Below are 24,887 nucleotides of genomic sequence, written 5' to 3' on the forward strand. Positions count from 1 at the left end.
TGCAGTTCACTCTTGCATGATGAATCGGGAGGTATTTCAACGAAACAAGTGAAGCTTAAGTGGACAGGCTAGCTCCGTTCCCATGTGTCCATTTCTTACGAAAACACAGTTTAAGCACAAACAGACTATAGAGATTGTCCTTAGCTGAAATATTGTGGTACTTTCTCTTTAACATACTTGTTCTCACTCGCTTACTCCTATGGTGATGTGTAAAAACTAGCTAGCTATGCTAGTTATTCCCATGGCTCCTCCATCCTGGAATGTTCGACTGCTATGTAATATCTGTAATATCATCATGTGACATGGTAGGAATCATAGTTTCTTATACCTGATGTACCTGATGTGTGTGTGTGTGTGTGTGTGTGTGTGTGTGTGTGTGTGTGTGTGTGTGTGTGTGTGTGTGTGTGTGTGTGTGTGTGTGTGTGTGTGTGTGTGTGTGTGTGTGTGTGTGTGTGTGTGTGTGTGTGTGTGTGTGTGTGTGTGGTGTTGCTGCGGTGTTTGAAAACCATGCTGTTTTAAAGAACTGTTTGGGATGTGGTCAATTATACTAAGGTATGTGTTTACTTTGATTATCAATGTCTGATTATTCAAATGTGACAGATAATTTCTATAATTGTGTCCAAAACCTGTAGTTGGTGATGGGGAAATTAAGAGTCCTGAAGCACTGAGGCTTTCCAGCCAATTGTGTCAAAAATAAGTGAATTACACAAGGCGTTGACCAACAGAGTGTACAGCAGTGGCACCTTGTGGTCAAAAGAATTTAGAGCAGCCAAATTATTATAGATGATGTCCCACACGCTGTAGCGTGTGCACAGAGTAGCTTTTTTGTCTTATACTGAAATCAATACCAAACCAATCAGATGGTTGTTCGATGACTCAAAGCTTCGGATATCATTGATCACATGCTTCTGATAAAGTGATACAGGCATCGGCACACCGCATTGAATTAAACTGCTTAGCAATTTCGGTGCATCTCTCGGAGCTCCGGTATTAAACGTAAAATCACTACATGTAGTCTGAAGATACAGTTATGTTACAGATAGCATAATACTTATGCTACGTGATTTCATTCACATAATTTGCTCAAAATTAGCCAGCAGTTAACCCAGTCCATGGGCCTAATAGAAGCAATTTCCCTCCTCAGTTAGCATTGGCAAGCCATAAGATAACTCAAACCTAAAATACCACTGCTACTGTTATCTGGGTAATGCACCACTTTTAGACTTACTTGATATATCTGTTGGAGAGGATTTTTTTTATTCTGAAAAGAACCTTTAGATCTTTGCAACATTCTTAAACCTAGGCAGGTTCTTTAGCCTACAAGCTAGCCCACTGATTATTTGGTTGTTTACTATTGGGTGCTAATCTGCTTAGCCGCCTCTAGTATAGCTATTTTTAAAATATGCTGTCTTGGTTCTTTTCACACAGTTTCCACCGGTGGAGTTATTGCAAGGTTCTGTCAGTATAATGTCATTGTAGACTCAGCATTATGACGGTTGCCACGGGCTGCACCGCAGATATTGAGATGAGTGCGATGCAATACTTTGCTCTCACACAGTATCTGTACATGGTCGAGCTGCATGCTTCAACAACATGGTAGCTACGGGACCAGAACAGCAACATTTAGTCTCTGGCTTCTAAGCTCGTAGCTGTTGTTGAAATCGATCCAAAATTCTGTGACTTCGCATCGCTCAGTCTACCTTTAATTATGTTAGCATTTGCCTAATCTTTCGTAGACAGACTACGTAAACATAAATGGTACCATAGATCTGTCATGACACAATGGGGGATGCGTGAGATCAGCCAAATTAATTCCGGTGGTTGGGTTTTTCGTCACTGGTTATTTGGACCAATCACTATTTCGCAGGTGTTAGCATCTTTCAAACTTGAAAGGGGAAGGAACATTTGGCCCATAAACTTGCCCGTGAATTGCAAAGAGAAAGGTGGAGTTCTTCGTTCCAGCTTCGATCCTTGTTCTCTTAAAACGTATGGACCCAGAACTTATTAGAACATCTGACCTATGACACAAGACTTTAGTTCTGAGTTAACCGAGATTAGCATTGACCAAATACTGTACCTTTGTCATTATGGCTAAATTCACCTTTAGCATTGAGACACAAACACCAGCATGGTGGGCAGTGGCTATCACTAAACCTCCCATAGCACTTCAGTAGTCTGTTCCAGCATTGCTAGCTTTTGTTGATAGCATGCTATGCTTTTTGATAGCTGCCTCTGGCACTGTGACCAGGCTCTGTTAGCGCTGCCTGTGGGTCTCAGAGGACAGAGCACACATTGAGGCAGCCCACTGCGTCTAGACTAGAGCAGAGCAGAGCAAGGTTCCGTCATGTTCCCACCACCCACCCAGTAATCCTTCCCAGGCCTTCCCCTCCCCATGACAGACCTATGGCGGAGGTTGTGACTACGGTTTCCTCCTGTGAACCTCCTCTCACAGCTCAATGAGATGACTGGCAAGACAGTATGCTGACCGGTCAACTCATACTGTGCATATCAGGTCTATTTTAAGTCCAGGGAGTGCAGATAGCTGCTTTAGTTAGATACTGGGAACCCACTCTCCCAAGGGAAAACAGGACTGTGAGGGATCGGTTTGAGAACTTTGTCTTGCACCACTCTGAACTTCGACAGTCACAACAAAAACGTTGAATCAGGGTTATTTTATTAGATGGTAAGTAGGTTGGTTTATTTCTTCTTAAACTGCACTTTGTGTGTGTGCAGTTTCTTTTTAGTTATATGCGATTTTATTTCCTTCAGCAACCTAATAAGGAGGCTATAAGGCAGAATTATGCTTTGTGTTTTTGGCTTGTTTTTTAGGACCCGATTGCTGAATCCAGTCAGTGGTTTCACACAGAGACTGAAAAGGGCTGAATGTTCCCCCACAATGCATTAAAAAGTCCTGAACATGTATTTTTAACTGACTCTGCAATTACTAAGACCACAGACAATATTTACACTATCTTTCACAAAATAAAGGAAAATAACAATGACTGTGTGTGTGTGTCAATTGTAAGGTAGCTCAGTTTTTAAATGGCCGACATTCAGGATTTCTATAGTAATCAGAATACACGTACAGTTAGGTTGTAACCTTTTGTGCAGTGTATGTCACATGGTTTGCTACCCCATACTGTTAAGGTACTTGAATATGTTGTTGTGAATTAGCTAGATGGATCTCATGTACGAGGGATGGATACTACATAAGACATCACACAAAGTGCCGCAATAAATTAAAGTGCACACCAGAGTGATTTCCCTCTGCAGTCCTTAGACACAAAACCCACTTGGCGGTTATTTTATCCCACGTAACATGGCTAAAACTGAAGTGTCCTTTGTTTCTGCACCTAAGCCAACCACCTTCTCCATTGCAGAAAGACATTGGGGCATTCAGATTTCCTTCTAGACTTGAAAAGAACTGACCATCCCAGGGAGCAAGATTCATCACTGTCATTTGCAATCAGTAAAATGCCTATATGTCAGAACAACGACATGTTCTAGTAGTAGCATGTTGTGCAAGTAACAACCCGGCGACTGTGGTAACACGTTAAAGGTATGCTACCATCTTCAGCGTCATCGCTCAATACTTCTTTATGTTTACACAATCACTTATGTTGTTTACAAGTATATTAACTGAAAGTCATTTTTTAAAGTTTGATTTCATTAAAATAAAGAGTCACGCTTAGAAGGATTATTCAACAAGAACTTGAATTTAGGTACTTTTGAATGTTACTGTGTTATAACATAGTTATTACATAGTTACTAATAGTTACATAGTTACTAAGAACTTTTAAGGAGTGCAGAAAATGTATAATCCAAGGCCATGAAATTAAAATCAAATCACATTTTATTGGTCACATATTTAGCAGATGTTATTGCGGGTGTAGTGAAATGCTTGTGGTGTAGTGAAATGCTTGTGGTGGTGTAGTGAAATGCTTGTGGTGGTGTAGTGAAATGCTTGTGGTGGTGTAGTGAAATGCTTGTGGTGGTGTAGTGAAATGCTTGTGGTGGTGTAGTGAAATGCTTGTGGTGTAGCGAAATGCTTGTGGTGGTGTAGCGAAATGCTTGTGGTGGTGTAGCGAAATGCTTGTGGTGGTGTAGCGAAATGCTTGTGGTGGTGTAGCGAAATGCTTGTGGTGGTGTAGCGAAATGCTTGTGGTGGTGTAGTGAAATGCTTGTGGTGGTGTAGTGAAATGCTTGTGGTGAAATGCTTGTGGTGGTGTAGTGAAATGCTTGTGGTGTGAAATGCTTGTGGTGTAGCGAAATGCTTGTGGTGTAGCGAAATGCTTGTGGTGGTGTAGTGAAATGCTTGTGGTGGTGTAGCGAAATGCTTGTGGTGTAGCGAAATGCTTGTGGTGTAGCGAAATGCTTGTGGTGTAGCGAAATGCTTGTGGTGGTGTAGTGAAATGCTTGTGGTGGTGTAGCGAAATGCTTGTGGTGGTGTAGTGAAATGCTTGTGGTGGTGTTGCGAAATGCTTGTGGTGGTGTAGTGAAATGCTTGTGGTGGTGTAGCGAAATGCTTGTGGTGGTGTAGTGAAATGCTTGTGGTGGTGTAGCGAAATGCTTGTGGTGGTGTAGTGAAATGCTTGTGGTGAAATGCTTGTGGTGGTGTAGCGAAATGCTTGTGGTGGTGTAGTGAAATGCTTGTGGTGGTGTAGCGAAATGCTTGTGGTGGTGTAGCGAAATGCTTGTGGTGGTGTAGCGAAATGCTTGTGGTGTAGCGAAATGCTTGTGGTGTAGCGAAATGCTTGTGATGTTGCGAAATGCTTGTGGTGTAGTGAAATGCTCGTGGTGGTGTAGCGAAATGCTTGTGGTGTAGTGAAATGCTTGTGGTGGTGTAGTGAAATGCTTGTGGTGGTGTAGTGAAATGCTTGTGGTGGTGTAGTGAAATGCTTGTGGTGTAGTGAAATGCTTGTGGTGTAGTGAAATGCTTGTGGTGTAGCGAAATGCTTGTGGTGGTGTAGTGAAATGCTTGTGGTGGTGTAGCGAAATGCTTGTGGTGGTGTAGTGAAATGCTTGTGGTGGTGTAGTGAAATGCTTGTGGTGTAGTGAAATGCTTGTGGTGGTGTAGCGAAATGCTTGTGGTGGTGTAGTGAAATGCTTGTGGTGGTGTAGCGAAATGCTTGTGGTGGTGTAGTGAAATGCTTGTGGTGTAGTGAAATGCTTGTGGTGGTGTAGCGAAATGCTTGTGGTGTAGCGAAATGCTTGTGGTGGTGTAGCGAAATGCTTGTGGTGGTGTAGCGAAATGCTTGTGGTGGTGTAGCGAAATGCTTGTGGTGGTGTAGCGAAATGCTTGTGTGGTGTAGCGAAATGCTTGTGGTGTAGCGAAATGCTTGTGGTGTAGCGAAATGCTTGTGATGTTGCGAAATGCTTGTGGTGGTGTAGCGAAATGCTTGTGATGTTGCGAAATGCTTGTGGTGTAGTGAAATGTTTGTGGTGTAGCGAAATGCTTGTGGTGTAGTGAAATGCTTGTGATGTTGCGAAATGCTTGTGGTGTAGTGAAATGCTTGTGGTGGTGTAGTGAAATGCTTGTGGTGGTGTAGTGAAATGCTTGTGGTGGTGTAGTGAAATGCTTGTGGTGGTGTAGTGAAATGCTTGTGGTGTAGTGAAATGCTTGTGGTGTAGTGAAATGCTTGTGGTGGTGTAGTGAAATGCTTGTGGTGGTGTAGCGAAATGCTTGTGGTGTAGTGAAATGCTTGTGGTGGTGTAGTGAAATGCTTGTGGTGGTGTAGTGAAATGCTTGTGGTGGTGTATTGAAATGCTTGTGTTGAAATGCTTGTGGTGGTGTCCTGAAATGCTTGTGTTGAAATGCTTGTGGTGGTGTAGTGAAATGCTTGTGGTGGTGTAGTGAAATGCTTGTGGTGTAGCGAAATGCTTGTGGTGAAATGCTTGTGGTGTAGCGAAATGCTTGTGGTGTAGTGAAATGCTTGTGGTGTAGCGAAATGCTTGTGGTGTAGTGAAATGCTTGTGGTGGTGTAGTGAAATGCTTGTGGTGGTGTAGTGAAATGCTTGTGGTGGTGTAGTGAAATGCTTGTGGTGGTGTAGCGAAATGCTTGTGGTGGTGTAGTGAAATGCTTGTGGTGGTGCAGTGAAATGCTTGTGGTGGTGTAGTGAAATGCTTGTGGTGGTGTATTGAAATGCTTGTGTTGAAATGCTTGTGGTGGTGTCCTGAAATGCTTGTGGTGAAATGCTTGTGGTGGTGTAGCGAAATGCTTGTGGTGGTGTAGCGAAATGCTTGTGGTGGTGTAGCGAAATGCTTGTGGTGGTGTAGCGAAATGCTTGTGGTGGTGTAGTGAAATGCTTGTGGTGAAATGCTTGTGGTGGTGTAGTGAAATGCTTGTGGTGGTGTAGCGAAATGCTTGTGGTGTAGTGAAATGCTTGTGGTGGTGTAGTGAAATGCTTGTGGTGGTGTAGTGAAATGCTTGTGGTGGTGTAGTGAAATGCTTGTGGTGTAGTGAAATGCTTGTGGTGTAGTGAAATGCTTGTGGTGTAGCGAAATGCTTGTGGTGGTGTAGCGAAATGCTTGTGGTGGTGTAGTGAAATGCTTGTGGTGGTGTAGCGAAATGCTTGTGGTGGTGTAGTGAAATGCTTGTGGTGGTGTAGCGAAATGCTTGTGGTGGTGTAGTGAAATGCTTGTGGTGAAATGCTTGTGGTGGTGTAGCGAAATGCTTGTGGTGGTGTCGTGAAATGCTTGTGGTGGTGTAGTGAAATGCTTGTGGTGGTGTAGCGAAATGCTTGTGGTGTAGTGAAATGCTTGTGGTGGTGTAGCGAAATGCTTGTGGTGGTGTAGCGAAATGCTTGTGGTGGTGTAGTGAAATGCTTGTGGTGGTGTAGCGAAATGCTTGTGGTGTAGCGAAATGCTTGTGGTGTGTAGCGAAATGCTTTGTGGTGTGAAAGCGAAATGCTTGTGGTGGTGTAGTGAAATGTTTGTGGTGTAGAAATGCTTGTGGTGTAGTGAAATGCTTGTGGTGGTGTAGTGAAATGCTTGTGGTGGTGTAGTGAAATGCTTGTGGTGAAATGCTTGTGGTGGTGTAGCGAAATGCTTGTGGTGGTGTAGTGAAATGCTTGTGGTGGTGTAGCGAAATGCTTGTGGTGGTGTAGTGAAATGCTTGTGGTGTAGTGAAATGCTTGTGGTGTAGCGAAATGCTTGTGGTGTAGCGAAATGCTTGTGGTGGTGTAGCGAAATGCTTGTGGTGGTGTAGCGAAATGCTTGTGGTGGTGTAGCGAAATGCTTGTGGTGGTGTAGCGAAATGCTTGTGGTGTAGCGAAATGCTTGTGGTGTAGCGAAATGCTTGTGGTGTAGCGAAATGCTTGTGATGTTGCGAAATGCTTGTGGTGGTGTAGCGAAATGCTTGTGATGTTGCGAAATGCTTGTGGTGTAGTGAAATGTTTGTGGTGTAGCGAAATGCTTGTGGTGTAGTGAAATGCTTGTGATGTTGCGAAATGCTTGTGGTGTAGTGAAATGCTTGTGGTGGTGTAGTGAAATGCTTGTGGTGGTGTAGTGAAATGCTTGTGGTGGTGTAGTGAAATGCTTGTGGTGTAGCGAAATGCTTGTGGTGTAGTGAAATGCTTGTGGTGTAGTGAAATGCTTGTGGTGGTGTAGTGAAATGCTTGTGGTGGTGTAGCGAAATGCTTGTGGTGTAGCGAAATGCTTGTGGTGGTGTAGTGAAATGCTTGTGGTGGTGTAGTGAAATGCTTGTGGTGGTGTATTGAAATGCTTGTGTTGAAATGCTTGTGGTGGTGTCCTGAAATGCTTGTGTTGAAATGCTTGTGGTGGTGTAGTGAAATGCTTGTGGTGGTGTAGTGAAATGCTTGTGGTGTAGCGAAATGCTTGTGGTGAAATGCTTGTGGTGTAGCGAAATGCTTGTGGTGTAGTGAAATGCTTGTGGTGTAGCGAAATGCTTGTGGTGTAGTGAAATGCTTGTGGTGGTGTAGTGAAATGCTTGTGGTGGTGTAGTGAAATGCTTGTGGTGGTGTAGTGAAATGCTTGTGGTGGTGTAGCGAAATGCTTGTGGTGTAGCGAAATGCTTGTGGTGGTGCAGTGAAATGCTTGTGGTGGTGTAGTGAAATGCTTGTGGTGGTGTATTGAAATGCTTGTGTTGAAATGCTTGTGGTGGTGTCCTGAAATGCTTGTGGTGAAATGCTTGTGGTGGTGTAGCGAAATGCTTGTGGTGGTGTAGCGAAATGCTTGTGGTGGTGTAGCGAAATGCTTGTGGTGGTGTAGCGAAATGCTTGTGGTGGTGTAGTGAAATGCTTGTGGTGAAATGCTTGTGGTGGTGTAGTGAAATGCTTGTGGTGGTGTAGCGAAATGCTTGTGGTGTAGTGAAATGCTTGTGGTGGTGTAGTGAAATGCTTGTGGTGGTGTAGTGAAATGCTTGTGGTGGTGTAGTGAAATGCTTGTGGTGGCGTAGCGAAATGCTTGTGGTGTAGTGAAATGCTTGTGGTGTAGCGAAATGCTTGTGGTGGTGTTGCGAAATGCTTGTGGTGGTGTAGTGAAATGCTTGTGGTGGTGTAGCGAAATGCTTGTGGTGGTGTAGTGAAATGCTTGTGGTGGTGTAGCGAAATGCTTGTGGTGGTGTAGTGAAATGCTTGTGGTGAAATGCTTGTGGTGGTGTAGCGAAATGCTTGTGGTGGTGTCGTGAAATGCTTGTGGTGGTGTAGTGAAATGCTTGTGGTGGTGTAGCGAAATGCTTGTGGTGTAGTGAAATGCTTGTGGTGGTGTAGCGAAATGCTTGTGGTGGTGTAGCGAAATGCTTGTGGTGGTGTAGCGAAATGCTTGTGGTGGTGTAGCGAAATGCTTGTGGTGTAGCGAAATGCTTGTGGTGTAGCGAAATGCTTGTGGTGTAGCGAAATGCTTGTGGTGGTGTAGTGAAATGTTTGTGGTGTAGCGAAATGCTTGTGGTGTAGTGAAATGCTTGTGGTGGTGTAGCGAAATGCTTGTGGTGGTGTAGTGAAATGCTTGTGGTGAAATGCTTGTGGTGGTGTAGCGAAATGCTTGTGGTGGTGTAGCGAAATGCTTGTGGTGGTGTAGTGAAATGCTTGTGGTGAAATGCTTGTGGTGGTGTAGCGAAATGCTTGTGGTGGTGTCGTGAAATGCTTGTGGTGTAGTGAAATGCTTGTGGTGTAGCGAAATGCTTGTGGTGTAGCGAAATGCTTGTGGTGGTGTAGCGAAATGCTTGTGGTGGTGTAGCGAAATGCTTGTGGTGGTGTAGCGAAATGCTTGTGGTGGTGTAGCGAAATGCTTGTGGTGTAGTGAAATGCTTGTGGTGGTGTAGAGAAATGCTTGTGGTGGTGTAGTGAAATGCTTGTGGTGAAATGCTTGTGGTGGTGTAGCGAAATGCTTGTGGTGGTGTCGTGAAATGCTTGTGGTGTAGTGAAATGCTTGTGGTGTAGTGAAATGCTGGTGGTGTAGCGAAATGCTTGTGGTGTAGCGAAATGCTTGTGGTGTAGCGAAATGCTTGTGGTGGTGTAGCGAAATGCTTGTGGTGGTGTAGCGAAATGCTTGTGGTGGTGTAGCGAAATGCTTGTGGTGTAGCGAAATGCTTGTGGTGTAGCGAAATGCTTGTGGTGTAGTGAAATGCTTGTGGTGTAGCGAAATGCTTGTGATGTTGCGAAATGCTTGTGGTGAAATGCTTGTGGTGTAGCGAAATGCTTGTGGTGTAGTGAAATGCTTGTGGTGGTGTAGTGAAATGCTTGTGGTGGTGTAGTGAAATGCTTGTGGTGGTGTAGTGAAATGCTTGTGGTGTAGCGAAATGCTTGTGGTGTAGCGAAATGCTTGTGGTGTAGTGAAATGCTTGTGGTGTAGCGAAATGCTTGTGGTGTAGCGAAATGCTTGTGGTGTAGCGAAATGCTTGTGGTGGTGTAGTGAAATGCTTGTGGTGGTGTAGTGAAATGCTTGTGGTGGTGTATTGAAATGCTTGTGTTGAAATGCTTGTGGTGGTGTCCTGAAATGCTTGTGGTGAAATGCTTGTGGTGGTGTAGCGAAATGCTTGTGGTGGTGTAGCAAAATGCTTGTGGTGGTGTAGTGAAATGCTTGTGGTGGTGTAGCGAAATGCTTGTGGTGGTGTAGCGAAATGCTTGTGGTGGTGTATTGAAATGCTTGCGGTGAAATGCTTGTGGTGGTGTCGTGAAATGCTTGTGGTGAAATGCTTGTGGTGTAGTGAAATGCTTGTGGTGTAGCGAAATGCTTGTGGTGTAGTGAAAAGCTTGTGGTGGTGTAGTGAAATGCTTGTGGTGGTGTATTGAAATGCTTGTGGTGAAATGCTTGTGGTGTAGCGAAATGCTTGTGATGTTGCGAAATGCTTGTGGTGTAGTGAAATGCTTGTGGTGTAGCGAAATGCTTGTGGTGTAGTGAAATGCTTGTGGTGGTGTAGTGAAATGCTTGTGGTGGTGTAGTGAAATGCTTGTGGTGGTGTAGTGAAATGCTTGTGGTGGTGTAGCAAAATGCTTGTGGTGGTGTAGTGAAATGCTTGTGGTGGTGTAGCGAAATGCTTGTGGTGGTGTAGCGAAATGCTTGTGGTGGTGTATTGAAATGCTTGTGGTGAAATGCTTGTGGTGGTGTCGTGAAATGCTTGTGGTGAAATGCTTGTGGTGGTGTAGCGAAATGCTTGTGGTGGTGTAGCGAAATGCTTGTGGTGGTGTAGCGAAATGCTTGTGGTGGTGTAGCGAAATGCTTGTGGTGTAGTGAAATGTTTGTGGTGTAGCGAAATGCTTGTGGTGTAGTGAAATGCTTGTGGTGGTGTAGCGAAATGCTTGTGGTGGTGTAGTGAAATGCTTGTGGTGAAATGCTTGTGGTGGTGTAGCGAAATGCTTGTGGTGGTGTCGTGAAATGCTTGTGGTGTAGTGAAATGCTTGTGATGTTGCGAAATGCTTGTGGTGTAGTGAAATGCTTGTGGTGGTGTCGTGAAATGCTTGTGGTGTAGTGAAATGCTTGTGGTGGTGTAGCGAAATGCTTGTGGTGGTGTCGTGAAATGCTTGTGGTGTAGTGAAATGCTTGTGGTGTAGCGAAATGCTTGTGGTGTAGCGAAATGCTTGTGGTGTAGCGAAATGCTTGTGGTGGTGTAGCGAAATGCTTGTGGTGTAGTGAAATGCTTGTGGTGGTGTAGTGAAATGCTTGTGGTGGTGTAGTGAAATGCTTGTGGTGAAATGCTTGTGGTGGTGTAGCGAAATGCTTGTGGTGGTGTCGTGAAATGCTTGTGGTGTAGCGAAATGCTTGTGGTGTAGCGAAATGCTTGTGGTGTAGCGAAATGCTTGTGGTGTAGTGAAATGTTTGTGGTGTAGCGAAATGCTTGTGGTGTAGCGAAATGCTTGTGGTGGTGTAGTGAAATGCTTGTGGTGTAGCGAAATGCTTGTGGTGTAGCGAAATGCTTGTGGTGGTGTAGTGAAATGCTTGTGGTGGTGTAGTGAAATGCTTGTGGTGTAGCGAAATGCTTGTGGTGTAGCGAAATGCTTGTGGTGTAGCGAAATGCTTGTGGTGTAGCGAAATGCTTGTGGTGGTGTAGTGAAATGCTTGTGGTGGTGTATTGAAATGCTTGTGTTGAAATGCTTGTGGTGGTGTCCTGAAATGCTTGTGGTGAAATGCTTGTGGTGGTGTAGCGAAATGCTTGTGGTGGTGTAGCAAAATGCTTGTGGTGGTGTAGTGAAATGCTTGTGGTGGTGTAGCGAAATGCTTGTGGTGGTGTAGCGAAATGCTTGTGGTGGTGTATTGAAATGTTTGCGGTGAAATGCTTGTGGTGGTGTCGTGAAATGCTTGTGGTGAAATGCTTGTGGTGTAGTGAAATGCTTGTGGTGAAATGCTTGTGGTGTAGCGAAATGCTTGTGGTGTAGCGAAATGCTTGTGGTGGTGTCGTGAAATGCTTGTGGTGAAATGCTTGTGGTGTAGTGAAATGCTTGTGGTGAAATGCTTGTGGTGTAGCGAAATGCTTGTGGTGTAGTGAAATGCTTGTGGTGTAGTGAAATGCTTGTGGTGTAGTGAAATGCTTGTGGTGGTGTAGTGAAATGCTTGTGGTGGTGTAGCGAAATGCTTGTGGTGAAATGCTTGTGGTGGTGTAGCGAAATGCTTGTGGTGTAGCGAAATGCTTGTGGTGTAGTGAAATGCTTGTGGTGTGTGGTGGTGTAGTGAAATGCTTGTGGTGGTGTAGTGAAATGCTTGTGGTGGTGTAGTGAAATGCTTGTGGTGGTGTAGCGAAATGCTTGTGGTGTAGCGAAATGCTTGTGGTGTAGCGAAATGCTTGTGGTGGTGTAGTGAAATGCTTGTGGTGGTGTAGTGAAATGCTTGTGGTGGTGTAGTGAAATGCTTGTGGTGTTGCGAAATGCTTGTGGTATAGTGAAATGCTTGTGGTGAAATGCTTGTGGTGGTGTAGCGAAATGCTTGTGGTGGTGTAGCGAAATGCTTGTGGTGGTGTAGTGAAATGCTTGTGGTGTAGTGAAATGCTTGTGGTGTAGTGAAATGCTTGTGGTGGTGTAGCGAAATGCTTGTGGTGGTGTAGCGAAATGCTTGTGGTGGTGTAGTGAAATGCTTGTGGTGGTGTAGTGAAATGCTTGTGGTGGTGTAGCGAAATGCTTGTGGTGGTGTAGCGAAATGCTTGTGGTGGTGTAGTGAAATGCTTGTGGTGGTGTAGTGAAATGCTTGTGGTGGTGTAGTGAAATGCTTGTGGTGTTGCGAAATGCTTGTGGTATAGTGAAATGCTTGTGGTGAAATGCTTGTGGTGGTGTAGCGAAATGCTTGTGGTGGTGTAGCGAAATGCTTGTGGTGGTGTAGTGAAATGCTTGTGGTGGTGTAGCGAAATGCTTGTGGTGGTGTAGCGAAATGCTTGTGGTGGTGTAGCGAAATGCTTGTGGTGGTGTAGCGAAATGCTTGTGGTGGTGTAGTGAAATGCTTGTGGTGTAGTGAAATGCTTGTGGTGGTGTAGCGAAATGCTTGTGGTGTAGCGAAATGCTTGTGGTGGTGTAGCGAAATGCTTGTGGTGGTGTAGCGAAATGCTTGTGGTGGTGTAGCGAAATGCTTGTGGTGTAGCGTAATGCTTGTGGTGGTGTAGCGAAATGCTTGTGGTGGTGTAGCGAAATGCTTGTGGTGGTGTAGTGAAATGCTTGTGGTGGGGTAATGAAATGCTTGTGGTGGGGTAATGAAATGCTTGTGGGAAATTGACTACAGGCTCCGCCATAAACGTTCAACACTTCCTCACGCATCATTGGAGATCATGGAGACCAAAGGGATCACTTTCAGTATGACATCGCTTGACTTGTCACCTACATATGCACCATGAGATCTGTGACTGGATTGATTCAATCGGACACATTAGACTCCTCCCCTCAATTTGTATGATAATGCAGATGAGTGTTTTTAAGGAGGCAACTTGTCTATTGAAATGGAATGTCTTTCTTTTTTGATTTTCATGGCCACCTGTATCAATAGTACAATGGTTCCAGTCCTTTTTTCGATTGGATAACAGATGTTGCTTAAGTATTGCCAAAGGGAAATTGTCTGTATGTAATACCAACATTGTGTGAGTTTAATTTATTTAATATGTCCAGTATATTGTGAATTCCATTCTATTATTTTCTGTTACTCTGTAAAATGACTTGTGCAATATTCATATTAGCGATTACACAACTAGAGCAAGAACTTTGTCTTGTCATCATAGGGTTGTGGTATTGACTGCATATTCATTTGGCACCGTGACACTATCAGATTTGATATCTCTTAGGTGCTTAGACTGCAGCGAAACAGCTCTCACTTTTTCCACCATCTTACTCACCCATCCCATTGCCTCCCCATGCCTCTTACCTCCACATAGTTCCCCCCTTTCTCATCCATCCCCCATGCCTCTTTCCTCCACATAGTCCCCCTTTCTCATCCATCCCCCATGCCTCTTACCTCCACATAGTCCCCCCTTTCTCATCCATCCCCCATGCCTCTTTCCTCCACATAGTCCCCCCTTTCTCATCCATCCCCCATGCCTCTTACCTCCACATAGTCCCCCCTTTCTCATCCATCCCCCATGCCTCTTTCCTCCACATAGTCCCCCCTTTCTCATCCATCCCCCATGCCTCCTTCCTCCACATAGTCCCCCTTTCTCATCCATCCCCCATGCCTCTTACCTCCACATAGTCCCACCTTTCTCATCCATCCCCCATGCCTCTTACCTCCACATAGTCCCCCCTTTCTCATCCATCCCCCCATGCCTCTTACCTCCACATAGTCCCCCCTTTCTCATCCATCCCCCCATGCCTCTTTCCTCCACATAGTCCCCCTTTCTCATCCATCCCCCATGCCTCTTTCCTCCACATAGTCCCCCTTTCTCATCCATCCCCCATGCCTCTTTCCTCCACATAGTCCCCCTTCTTTCAGTAGATTTCTGTAATTCTCTTGTGAATAACACAATTTGATATAATTCTCTCTACACCAATGTCAGCACAATGGCAACAATGACATTGTTCAATAGCCTCCACCCCATTCAATCTGGACACACTAATTTGCCTATTTGCCGTTTCACACATGCTAAAGGAATACCAGGTGAGAACTGTGTGTTTTGTACAGTGTATGCTCATGTGGTGAGCTGTGTGTTTTGTACAGTGTATGCTCATGTGATGAGCTGTGTGTTTTGTACAGTGTATGCTCATGTGATGAGCTGTGTGTTTTGTACAGTGTATGCTCATGTGATGAGCTGTGTGTTTTGTACAGTGTATGCTCATGTGATGAGCTGTGTGTTTTGTACAGTGTATGCTCATGTGGTGAGCTGTGTGTTTTGTACACTGTATGCTCATGTGATGGGAACAGATGGGAATTATAAATAAAGGATTTACAGCTCTGCTCTTTTATACTTTATGTTAGTAACATCTATTGATTCAATAACACTCTCTCACCATTTAATAAGGCAAACCACAGCAACTAAGCCTGTTCCATGTCACTGGGCCAGAGGAGTTGTGGCTATGGGTATCATATGTAGCTACTATATGTGCTAATCATAGTCTCACAGTAAACATGACATCTGTCATCATTCCACAGCAGGATGTCATTAACTAAATGGATTACAATATGAGACCTGCCCCCCCCCTCATGCATTGACAGGGTTTAAAAATGGACTAATCTAAATGGGAGACATCAATAAAAATGGCGAATAAAGTTGCAGGCACTTAAGCGCTAGCTCCCTTGCTTTGGCTCAAAGTGGAGAGTCACTGGCTGGCAGCCAGCCAATAAATTAGAAGATAAGAAATATTACTCCACTGGCACAATGGGGCCTGTAGCAATTCAAAACCGGGGCTTTATTGATAATTGAATTACTCGGAGAGAAAAAAGACAAGACAAGAATAGAAGGCTTGGGTGTAGATCAATAAGGAGCGATTGTAGTCGATGCGGTGCCATGGCAAGCTACACATCCAGAGAGGCAGTGTGTGTGTGTGTCAGCTCGTGCGCATATGTCTGTGTATGATCACGTTAAGTGTCCATGTCTTTCCATTAAAAAGTTTGATTTAGGATTCTAATAAAGTATAAAAGTGTCAAGTGGATAAATGTTGCGATAAATTGTGTGTTACTCACTCTACATTACTATCTGGTGGAATGGAGAGAAAACAATGTGTGCTTATGGTTTGTATAATAATGATCATATCTAATGTTTTTTTATTGCAGGTGCTGTGCTGAAGTGGTATGGACACAGATAGAATGGCTAGTCCTCAGAGCTCCAGAATGGCTAGTCCTCAGAGCTCCAGGATGGCTAGTCCTCAGAGCTCCAGAATGGCTAGTCCTCAGAGCTCCAGGATGGCTATTCCTCAGAGCTCCAGGATGGCTAGTCCTCAGAGCTCCAGGATGGCTAGTCCTCAGAGCTCCAGAATGGCTAGTCCTCAGAGCTCCAGAATGGCTAGTCCTCAGAGCTCCAGAATGGCTAGTCCTCAGAGCTCCAGAATGGCTAGTCCTCAGAACTCAAGAATTGCAAGTCGTCACAGCTCCAGGATGGCTAATCCTCAGAGTTCAAGAATGGCTAGTCCTCAGAGCTCCAGAATGGCTAGTCCTCAGAGCTCCAGAATGGCTAGTCCTCAGAGCTCAAGAATGGCTAGTCCTCAGGCTCCAGACACAGTAGCTCTGTTTCATCTTCTCCAATGAGGTAAGTGCACCCAACTTGCACTATGCCGATATTATGACATAAAAATATTATTCTGTAGCTATGTGAGTGTCATCTTCCCATTACGTTCCCATGAGACAGACACACACATTCAAGCACATATGGATCTACACATTCATTCACAAACAAACAGGCTGCACAAGGGCGCAATTATGTTGTGTACGACAGAAACAAACATCTTTCTGGTAAGAAGAGTGGCGGGGGCGTATGCCTCATGACTTACGAGACATGGTGTGATGAAGGAAACATACAGGAACTCAAATCCGTCTGTTCACCTGATTTAGAATTCCTCACAATCAAATGTAGACTGCATTATCTTCCAAGAGAATTATCTTCGGTTATAATCACAGCCGTATATATCCCCCCCCCCCCAAGCAGACACATCGATGGCTCTGAACGAACTTTATTTAACTCTTTGCAAACTGGAAACCATTTATCCGGTGGCTGCATTCATTGTAGCTGGGGATTTTAACAAAGCTAATCTGAAAACAAGACTCCCTAAATTTTATCAGCATATCGATTGCGCAAACAGGGGTGGTAAAACCTTGGATCATTGTTACTCTAACTTCCGCGACGCATATAAGGCCCTGCCCCGCCCCCCTTTCGGAAAAGCTGACCACGACTCCATTTTGCTGATCCCTGCCTACAGGCAGAAACTAAAACAAGAGGCTGCCACGCTGAGGTCTGTCCAACGCTGGTCAGACCAAGCTGACTCCACACTCCAAGACTGCTTCCATAACGTGGACTGGGACATGTTTCGTATTGCGTCAGATAAAAATATTGACGAATACGCTGATTCGGTGTGCGAGTTCATTAGAACGTGCGTCGAAGATGTCGTTCCCATAGCAACGATAAAAACATTCCCTAACCAGAAACCGTGGATTGATGGCAGCATTCGCGTGAAACTGAAAGCGCGAACCACTGCTTTTAATCAGGGCAAGGTGTCTGGCAACATGACTGAATACAAACAGTGCAGCTATTCCCTCCGCAAGGCTATTAAACAAGCTAAGCGTCAGTACAGAGACAAAGTGGAATCTCAATTCAATGGCTCAGACACAAGAGGCATGTGGCAGGGTCTACAGTCAATCACGGACTACAAGAAGAAACCCAGCCCAGTCACGGACCAGGATGTCTTGCTCCCAGGCAGACTAAATAACTTTTTTGCCCGCTTTGAGGACAATACAGTGCCACTGACACGGCCTGCAACGAAAACATGCGGTCTCTCCTTCAATGCAGCCGAGGTGAGTAAGACATTTAAACGTGTTAACCCTCGCAAGGCTGCAGGCCCAGACGGCATCCCCAGCCGCGCCCTCAGAGCATGCGCAGACCAGCTGGCCGGTGTGTTTACGGACATATTCAATCAATCCCTATACCAGTCTGCTGTTCCTACATGCTTCAAGAGGGCCACCATTGTTCCTGTTCCCAAGAAAGCTAAGGTAACTGAGCTAAACGACTACCGCCCCGTAGCACTCACTTCCGTCATCATGAAGTGCTTTGAGAGACTAGTCAAGGACCATATCACCTCCACCCTACCTGACACCCTAGACCCACTCCAATTTACTTACCGCCCAAATAGGTCCACAGACGATGCAATCTCAACCACACTGCACACTGCCCTAACCCACCTGGACAAGAGGAATACCTATGTGAGAATGCTGTTCATCGACTACAGCTCGGCATTCAACACCATAGTACCCTCCAAGCTCGTCATCAAGCTCGAGACCCTGGGTCTCGACCCCGCCCTGTGCAACTGGGTACTGGACTTCCTGACGGGCCGCCCCCAGGTGGTGAGGGTAGGCAACAACATCTCCTCCCCGCTGATCCTCAACACGGGGGCCCCACAAGGGTGCGTTCTGAGCCCTCTCCTGTACTCCCTGTTCACCCACGACTGCGTGGCCACGCACGCCTCCAACTCAATCATCAAGTTTGCGGATGACACAACAGTGGTAGGCTTGATTACCAACAACGACGAGACGGCCTACAGGGAGGAGGTGAGGGCCCTCGGAGTGTGGTGTCAGGAAAATAACCTCACACTCAACGTCAACAAAACTAAGGAGATGATTGTGGACTTCAGGAAACAGCAGAGGGAACACCCCCCTATCCACATCGATGGAACAGTAGTGGAGAGGGTAGCAAGTTTTAAGTTCCTCGGCATACACATCACAGACAAACTGAATTGGTCCACTCACACAGACAGCATCGTGAAGAAGGCGCAGCAGCGCCTCTTCAACCTCAGGAGGCTGAAGAAATTTGGCTTGTCACCAAAAGCACTCACAAACTTCTACAGATGCACAATCGAAAGCATCCTGGCGGGCTGTATCACCGCCTGGTACGGCAACTGCTCCACCCTCAACCGTAAGGCTCTCCAGAGGGTAGTGAGGTCTGCACAACGCATCACCGGGGGCAAACTACCTGCCCTCCAGGACACCTACACCACCCGATGTTACAGGAAGGCCATAAAGATCATCAAGGACATCAACCACCGAACCACTGCCTGTTCACCCCGCTATCATCCAGAAGGCGAGGTCAGTACAGGTGCATCAAAGCTGGGACCGAGAGACTGAAAAACAGCTTCTATCTCAAGGCCATCAGACTGTTAAACAGCCACCACTAACATTGAGTGGCTGCTGCCAACACACTGTCATTGACACTGACCCAACTCCAGCCACTTTAATAATGGGAATTGATGGGAAATGATGTAAATATATCACTAGCCACTTTAAACAATGCTACCTTATATAATGTTTTTTACCCTACATTATTCATCTCATATGCATACGTATATACTGTACTCTACATCATCGACTGCATCCTTATGTAATACATGTATCACTAGTCACTTTAACTATGCCACTTTGTTTACTTTGTCTACATACTCATCTCATATGTATATACTGTACTCGATACCATCTACTGTATGCTGCTCTGTACCATCACTCATTCATATATCCTTATGTACATATTCTTTATCCCCTTACACTGTGTATAAGACAGTAGTTTTGGAATTGTTAGTTAGATTACTTGTTGGTTATCACTGCATTGTCGGAACTAGAAGCACAAGCATTTCGCTACACTCGCATTAACATCTGCTAACCATGTGTATGTGACAAATAAAATTTTATTTTGATGATTTGATTTACACCGATGCTACTAATAATACTGCTGCTGCTAATAAATAACCTCAGCCTTTCATCTGCAAATGGGTCTAAAAACACATGGCCCATGTACCAAATGGCACCCTCTTCCCTAGGGGCCTTGGTAAAAAGTAGTACACTACAGTGCCTTCAGAAAGTATTCACACCCCTTGACATATTACACATTTTGTTGTGTTACAGCCTGAATTCAAAATTGAATTAAATCAATTATTTCCCATCACCCATCTACACACAATACCCCATAGTGAAAGTTAACCAAGTTTGTGAAACCTTGTTTTAGGTAATTGTCCTGCTGAAAGCTGAATTCATCTCACAGTGTCTGGTGTTAAGCAGAATGAACCTCTAAGATTTTTCCTGTGCTTAACTCCATTCGGTATCTTTTTTATTCTGATAAACTCCCCAGTCCTTAACGATTACAAGCATACCTATAACATGATGCAGCCACCACTATGCTTGAAAATATGGAGAGCTGTACTCAGTAATGTGTTGTATTGGATTTGTCCCAAACATAACACTTTATATTCAGGACAAAATTGCTATTCCACATTTTTGGAGTATTATTTTAGTGCCTTGTTGCAAACTATGCATGTTTTGGAATATTTTAAATTCTTTGCAGGCTTTCTTTTTTTTCACTCAGTCAGTTCTAATATTTTTGGTTATGGGAAATTATTCTCTACACTATACATACCTGTTTTGTCACAGACTGAAATTTGGCGAACTATTCGAATTTTAGCAACAAGGAAATGGAGGAGCGATTTCTGCACAGTATATCTTTAAAATCATTTTTACTACCAAACTTGTTTAGGCTTGCCATAACAAGGAATGAATACTTAAGGACTCAATTGTAATTCATATGTACAAAATTCAAAAAACATCATTCCACTTTGACGTTATGGGGTATTGTGTGTGCGCCAGTGACAATGGTTTTGAAAATTCAGGCTGTAACCCAACAAAATGTGGAAAAAGTCAAGGGGTGTGAATACTTTCTGAAAGCACTGAATGTAGGGAATAAGTTGCCATTTAGAACACAGCCATTGTATTTTCCCTTTCCTCCTGTTGATAAAATGCTTTAATGGTGACAATATAGAGATGTTGATGTGAGGGCACTTCTCTTCGAGTTAGGAGAAAGGTACACAGTGGTAGTAGTGGCATTCGTGGACTACAGGAAAAGGCGGGCCGGACAGGCCCCCATTAAAATTAACGGGGCTGTAGTGGAACAGGTCGAGAGTTTCAAGGTCCTTGCTGTCCACATCACCAACGAACTATCATGGTCCAAACACACCAAGACAGTCGTGGAGAGGGCACGACAAAACCTTTTCCCCCTCGGGAGACTGAAAAGATTTGGCATGGGGTCCCCAGATCCTCAGAAAGGTCTACAGCTGCACCATCGAGAGAATCCTGACCGGTTGCATCACCGCCTGGTATGGTAACTGCTCGTGATCTGACCATAAGGCGCTACAAAAGGTAGTGCGTACGGCCCAGTACATCACTGGGGACAAGCTTCCTGCCATCCAGGACCTATATGATAGGCGCTGTCAGAGGAAACCCCATAAAATTGTCAGAGTGACAATTGTGTGACCCAGTGACCCAAGTCATAGACTGTTTTCTCTGCTATCGCACGGCAAGCAGTACCGGAGAGCCAAGTCTAGGACCGAAAGGCTCCTTAACAGCTTTTACCCCCAAGCCATGAGACTGCTGAACAATTCATCAAATGGCCACCGGACTATTTCATTCCCCCCCCCCCCATTTGTTTTGTACACTGCTGCTACTCGCTGTTTATTATCTATGCATAGTCACTCCACCCCTACCTACATGTACAAATGACCTCTAACCTGTACCCCCGCACACTTACTCGGTATCGGTACCCACTGTATATAGCCTCGTTATTGTTATGTTTTTGTGCTACTATTTTTTACTTTAGTTTATTTGGTGCTTGTAAGTAAGTGTTTCACAGTAAGGTCTACACTTGTTGTATTCGGTTGCATGTGACAAATACAGCTTGATTTGATATGGTGTCATTTTGCAGTCTCTGCCTGGGTTTGAGAGGTAATGCACCATGGCCCTGCCACTGTTGGTAATGTGGCTCTGCCTGCAATCAGGGTGGGAGTGTTTCAGTTGCCCAGACACACACAGTGTAGAAATAGACTCAATCTGCCTATGAACCCAAACGCACTGCGAGGGCTGTTTTATGTACTGAAGATTCCAACATATGGCACTTGTGTACGACCAGGCAGGAACGAGACATGCTCTCACACAATCCGTTTTCAAACAAAGAACAAGCACATGGCACATCATGAAAAAAGGACACACACATATGCGGATATCACAAACATCTGCATCTAGACATTAGAGCTGGACTCCTTAATGGTGAAGCCAACACGTTAGTTTGGGATATCACAAACATCTGCATCTAGACATTAGAGCTGGACTCCTTAATGGTGAAGCCAACACGTCTGTTTAGGATATTACAAACATCTGCATCTAGACATTAGAGCTGGACTCCTTAATGGTGAAGCCGACACGTCAGTTTGGGATATTACAACAAAGTTACTGCAAACAACAAACCCAGTTTTTTCCACCTGGCATCATTGCACGTGTGATAGAACAGAATAATATGTACCGCAAAAAAATATGTATAATAATTACCACGCTGCTCGACACACCTTCATTTCTTCCATAAAACAAAAACGATAACAAAAAGTGCTGGTTCAGAAAGTGGTGCCATTTCCCACAATCCGGATTCCATCTTTAACCTATAAATTAACAGAGGATATTATTCCTGCATGCAAACGATTTGGTTGGTCACCCCCTGCCTCAGGTTCCAGCCAGATGTGTGTGTGTGTGTGTGTGTGTGTGTGTGTGTGTGTGTGTGTGTGTGTGTGCGTGTGTGTGCGTGCGTGTGTGTGTGTGTGTGTGTGTGTGTGTGTGTGTGTGTGTGTGTGTGTGTGTGTGTGTGTGTGTGTGTGTGTGTGTGTGTGTGTGTGCGCTTTAGAGATTTTATTTGATTGAACCTTTATTTAACTAGGCAAGTCAGTTACGAACAAATTCTTATTTACAATGACGGCCTACCAGAAGGCAAAAGGCCTCTTGCGGGGACGGGGGGTTGGGATGAAAAATAAGAATGCAGGACATAACACACATCACGACAAGAGAGACGCCACAACACGACATAAAGAGATAGCTAAGACAACAACACAGCATGGCAGCAACACATGACAACACAGCATGGCAGCAACACATGACAACACAGCATGGTAGAAACACAAAATGACAACAACACGGTAGAAGCACAAAATGGTAGCAACAACATGGTAGCAGCACAACATGGTAGCAGCACAACATGGTAGCAGCACAACATGGCAGCAGCACGACATGGTAGCAGCACAACACGGTAGCAGCACAACATGGCAGCAGCACAACATGGTAGCAGCACAACATGGTAGCAGCACAACATGGCAGCAGCACAACATGGCAGCAGCACAACATGGCAGCAGCACAACATGGTAGCAGCACAACATGGCAGCAGCACAACATGGCAGCAGCACAACACGGTAGCAGCACAACATGGTAGCAGCACAACATGGTAGCAGCACAAAACATGGTACAAACATTATTGGGCACAGACAACAGCACAAAGGGCAAGAAGGTAGAGACAACAGTACATCACGTGAAGCAGCCACAAGTGTCAGTAAGAGTGTCAATGATTGAGCCTTTGAATGAAGAGATGGGGATAAAGCCCATTGAATTGATAAAACTGTCCAGTTTGAGTGTTTTTTACAGCTCGTTCCAATCACTAGCTGCAGCAAACTGAAAAAGAGGAGCGACCCAGAGAGGTGTGTGCATTGGGGACCTTTAACACAATGTGACTGGCAGAACAGGTGTTATATGTGGATGAGGGCTGCAGTAGGTATCTAGAGGGTCTTGGCCTAAGAGGGTTTTAAGGGGGAGTAAGGCCTAAGAGGGTTTAATAAATAAGCATCAACCAGTGGGTCTTGCATTGGGTATACAGAGATGACTCGTTTACAGAGGTGTATAGAGTGCAGTGATGTGTCCTATAAGGAGCGTTGGTTGCAAATCTGATGGCCAAATGGTAAAGAACATCTAGCCGCTTGAGAGCACCCTTACCTGCCGATCTATAAATTACGTCTCTGTAATCTAGCTTGGGTAGGATGATCATCTGAATCAGGGTTCGTTTGGTAGCTGGGTTGAGAGAAGAGCGATTACAATAGAGGAAATCAAGCCTAGATTTAACCTTAACCTGCAACTTTGATATGTGCTGAGAGAAGGACAGTGTACCGTCTAGCCATACTCCCAAGTACTTATATGAGGTGACTACCTCCAGCTCTAAACCCTCAGAGGAAGTAATCACACCGGTGGGTTGAGGGGCATTCTTCTTACCAAACCACATGACCTTTGTTTTGGAGATGTTCAGAACAAGTATAAGGGCAGAGAAAGCATGTTGGACACTAAGAAAGCTTTATTGTAGAGCCTTTAACACAAAATCCGGAGAGGGGTCAGCTGAGTATAAGACTGTATCATCTTCATATAAATGGACGAGAGAGCTTCCTACTGCCTGAGCTATGTTGTTGATGTAATTTGAGAAGCGCCTGGGGCCTAGGATCGAGCCTTGGGGTACTCTCTTGGTGACAAGCATCAAAGACCCCTCAGCGACACCAATACTTCTTAGCTGGCCCACAAGAATGGAATGGCCAACCATATCAGAAGCTTTGGCAGAGTCAATAAAAATAGCAGTACAACATTGCTTAGAATCAAGAGGAATGGTGACATCATTAAGGACCTTCAAGGTTGCAGTGACACATCCATAACCAGATTTCATACCAGAGAAAATACGATAGACATCAAGAAAGCCAGAATATTATTGACAAGTCTTTTGAAGATGTTTGATAAACAGGGCAAAATAGAAATTGACCAATTAACAGTTAGGATCAGCTTGATCTCCCCCTTTAAATAAAGGACGCAACGTATTTGCCTTCCAAGTAATGGGAACCTCCCCAGAGAGGACAGACAGATCAGAGACAGACTTGGCGATGATAAGTGCTGCAACTTTAAAGAAGAAAGGATCTAAACCATCTGACCCAGATGTTTTTTGGGGGGTCAAGTTTAAGGGGCTCCTTTAGCACCTCAGATTCAGTAACCGGCTGCAGGGAGAAACTTTGTAGCGGGACAGGGGGAAAAGACGGAGGAGCATTGGGGATGGTCACATTAGAAGTGCTGAGAGTTGACGTTATGTGTGCTAGCGTGCATAGGATTACTGTGTGCGAGGGGAATATATAGAGCCCATTACAGCTGTCAGTCTGCTCTATGCTGAAGGAAACATCTGGAAGTCTGATGTCTGCCCTGGGGCAGGGCATCCCCCCCATGTGTTCCTTCAGGAGGAGTGCATGCAGCAAACCTCACTTATTAAAGTGCAGCAGGCTATAATTCACATTCAAAAGTACTTGACTTACTTCACGATTCCCTTTGAAGCTTCTAGAGGAGAAAACAGCCTCACTTAGAATTCTGGATTGGTCAGGATTTGGGACTTGCCACTGTGCACTTAAATGCTTTAAAAACACACTCCATTGAAAACCTTCTAAATCCCCCAAAA

At 44.8% G+C, this 24,887-nt stretch overlaps 1 protein-coding gene across 3 annotated transcripts in view; it reads left to right on the top strand.

Annotated features, from left to right (window-relative positions):
• The window catches only part of LOC124037548 (protein inscuteable homolog), a 101,398-nt gene that overhangs the window by 38,288 nt on the left and 38,223 nt on the right, over positions 1 to 24,887 (top strand). For 2 of the 3 annotated variants that reach the window (XM_046352354.1, XM_046352356.1), the window contains exon 2: positions 15,635 to 16,106. In XM_046352354.1, the coding sequence (XP_046208310.1) occupies positions 16,102 to 16,106 (5 nt within the window). In that variant the 5' untranslated portion in view covers positions 15,635 to 16,101. Of the gene's footprint in view, positions 1 to 2,585; positions 2,684 to 15,634; positions 16,107 to 24,887 lie in introns of those variants that run through there. The other variant, XM_046352355.1, reaches the window with a different exon arrangement.

This window comes from Oncorhynchus gorbuscha, linkage group LG06 (genome assembly GCF_021184085.1).
Source record: "Oncorhynchus gorbuscha isolate QuinsamMale2020 ecotype Even-year linkage group LG06, OgorEven_v1.0, whole genome shotgun sequence".
Taxonomy (NCBI): domain Eukaryota; kingdom Metazoa; phylum Chordata; class Actinopteri; order Salmoniformes; family Salmonidae; genus Oncorhynchus; species Oncorhynchus gorbuscha.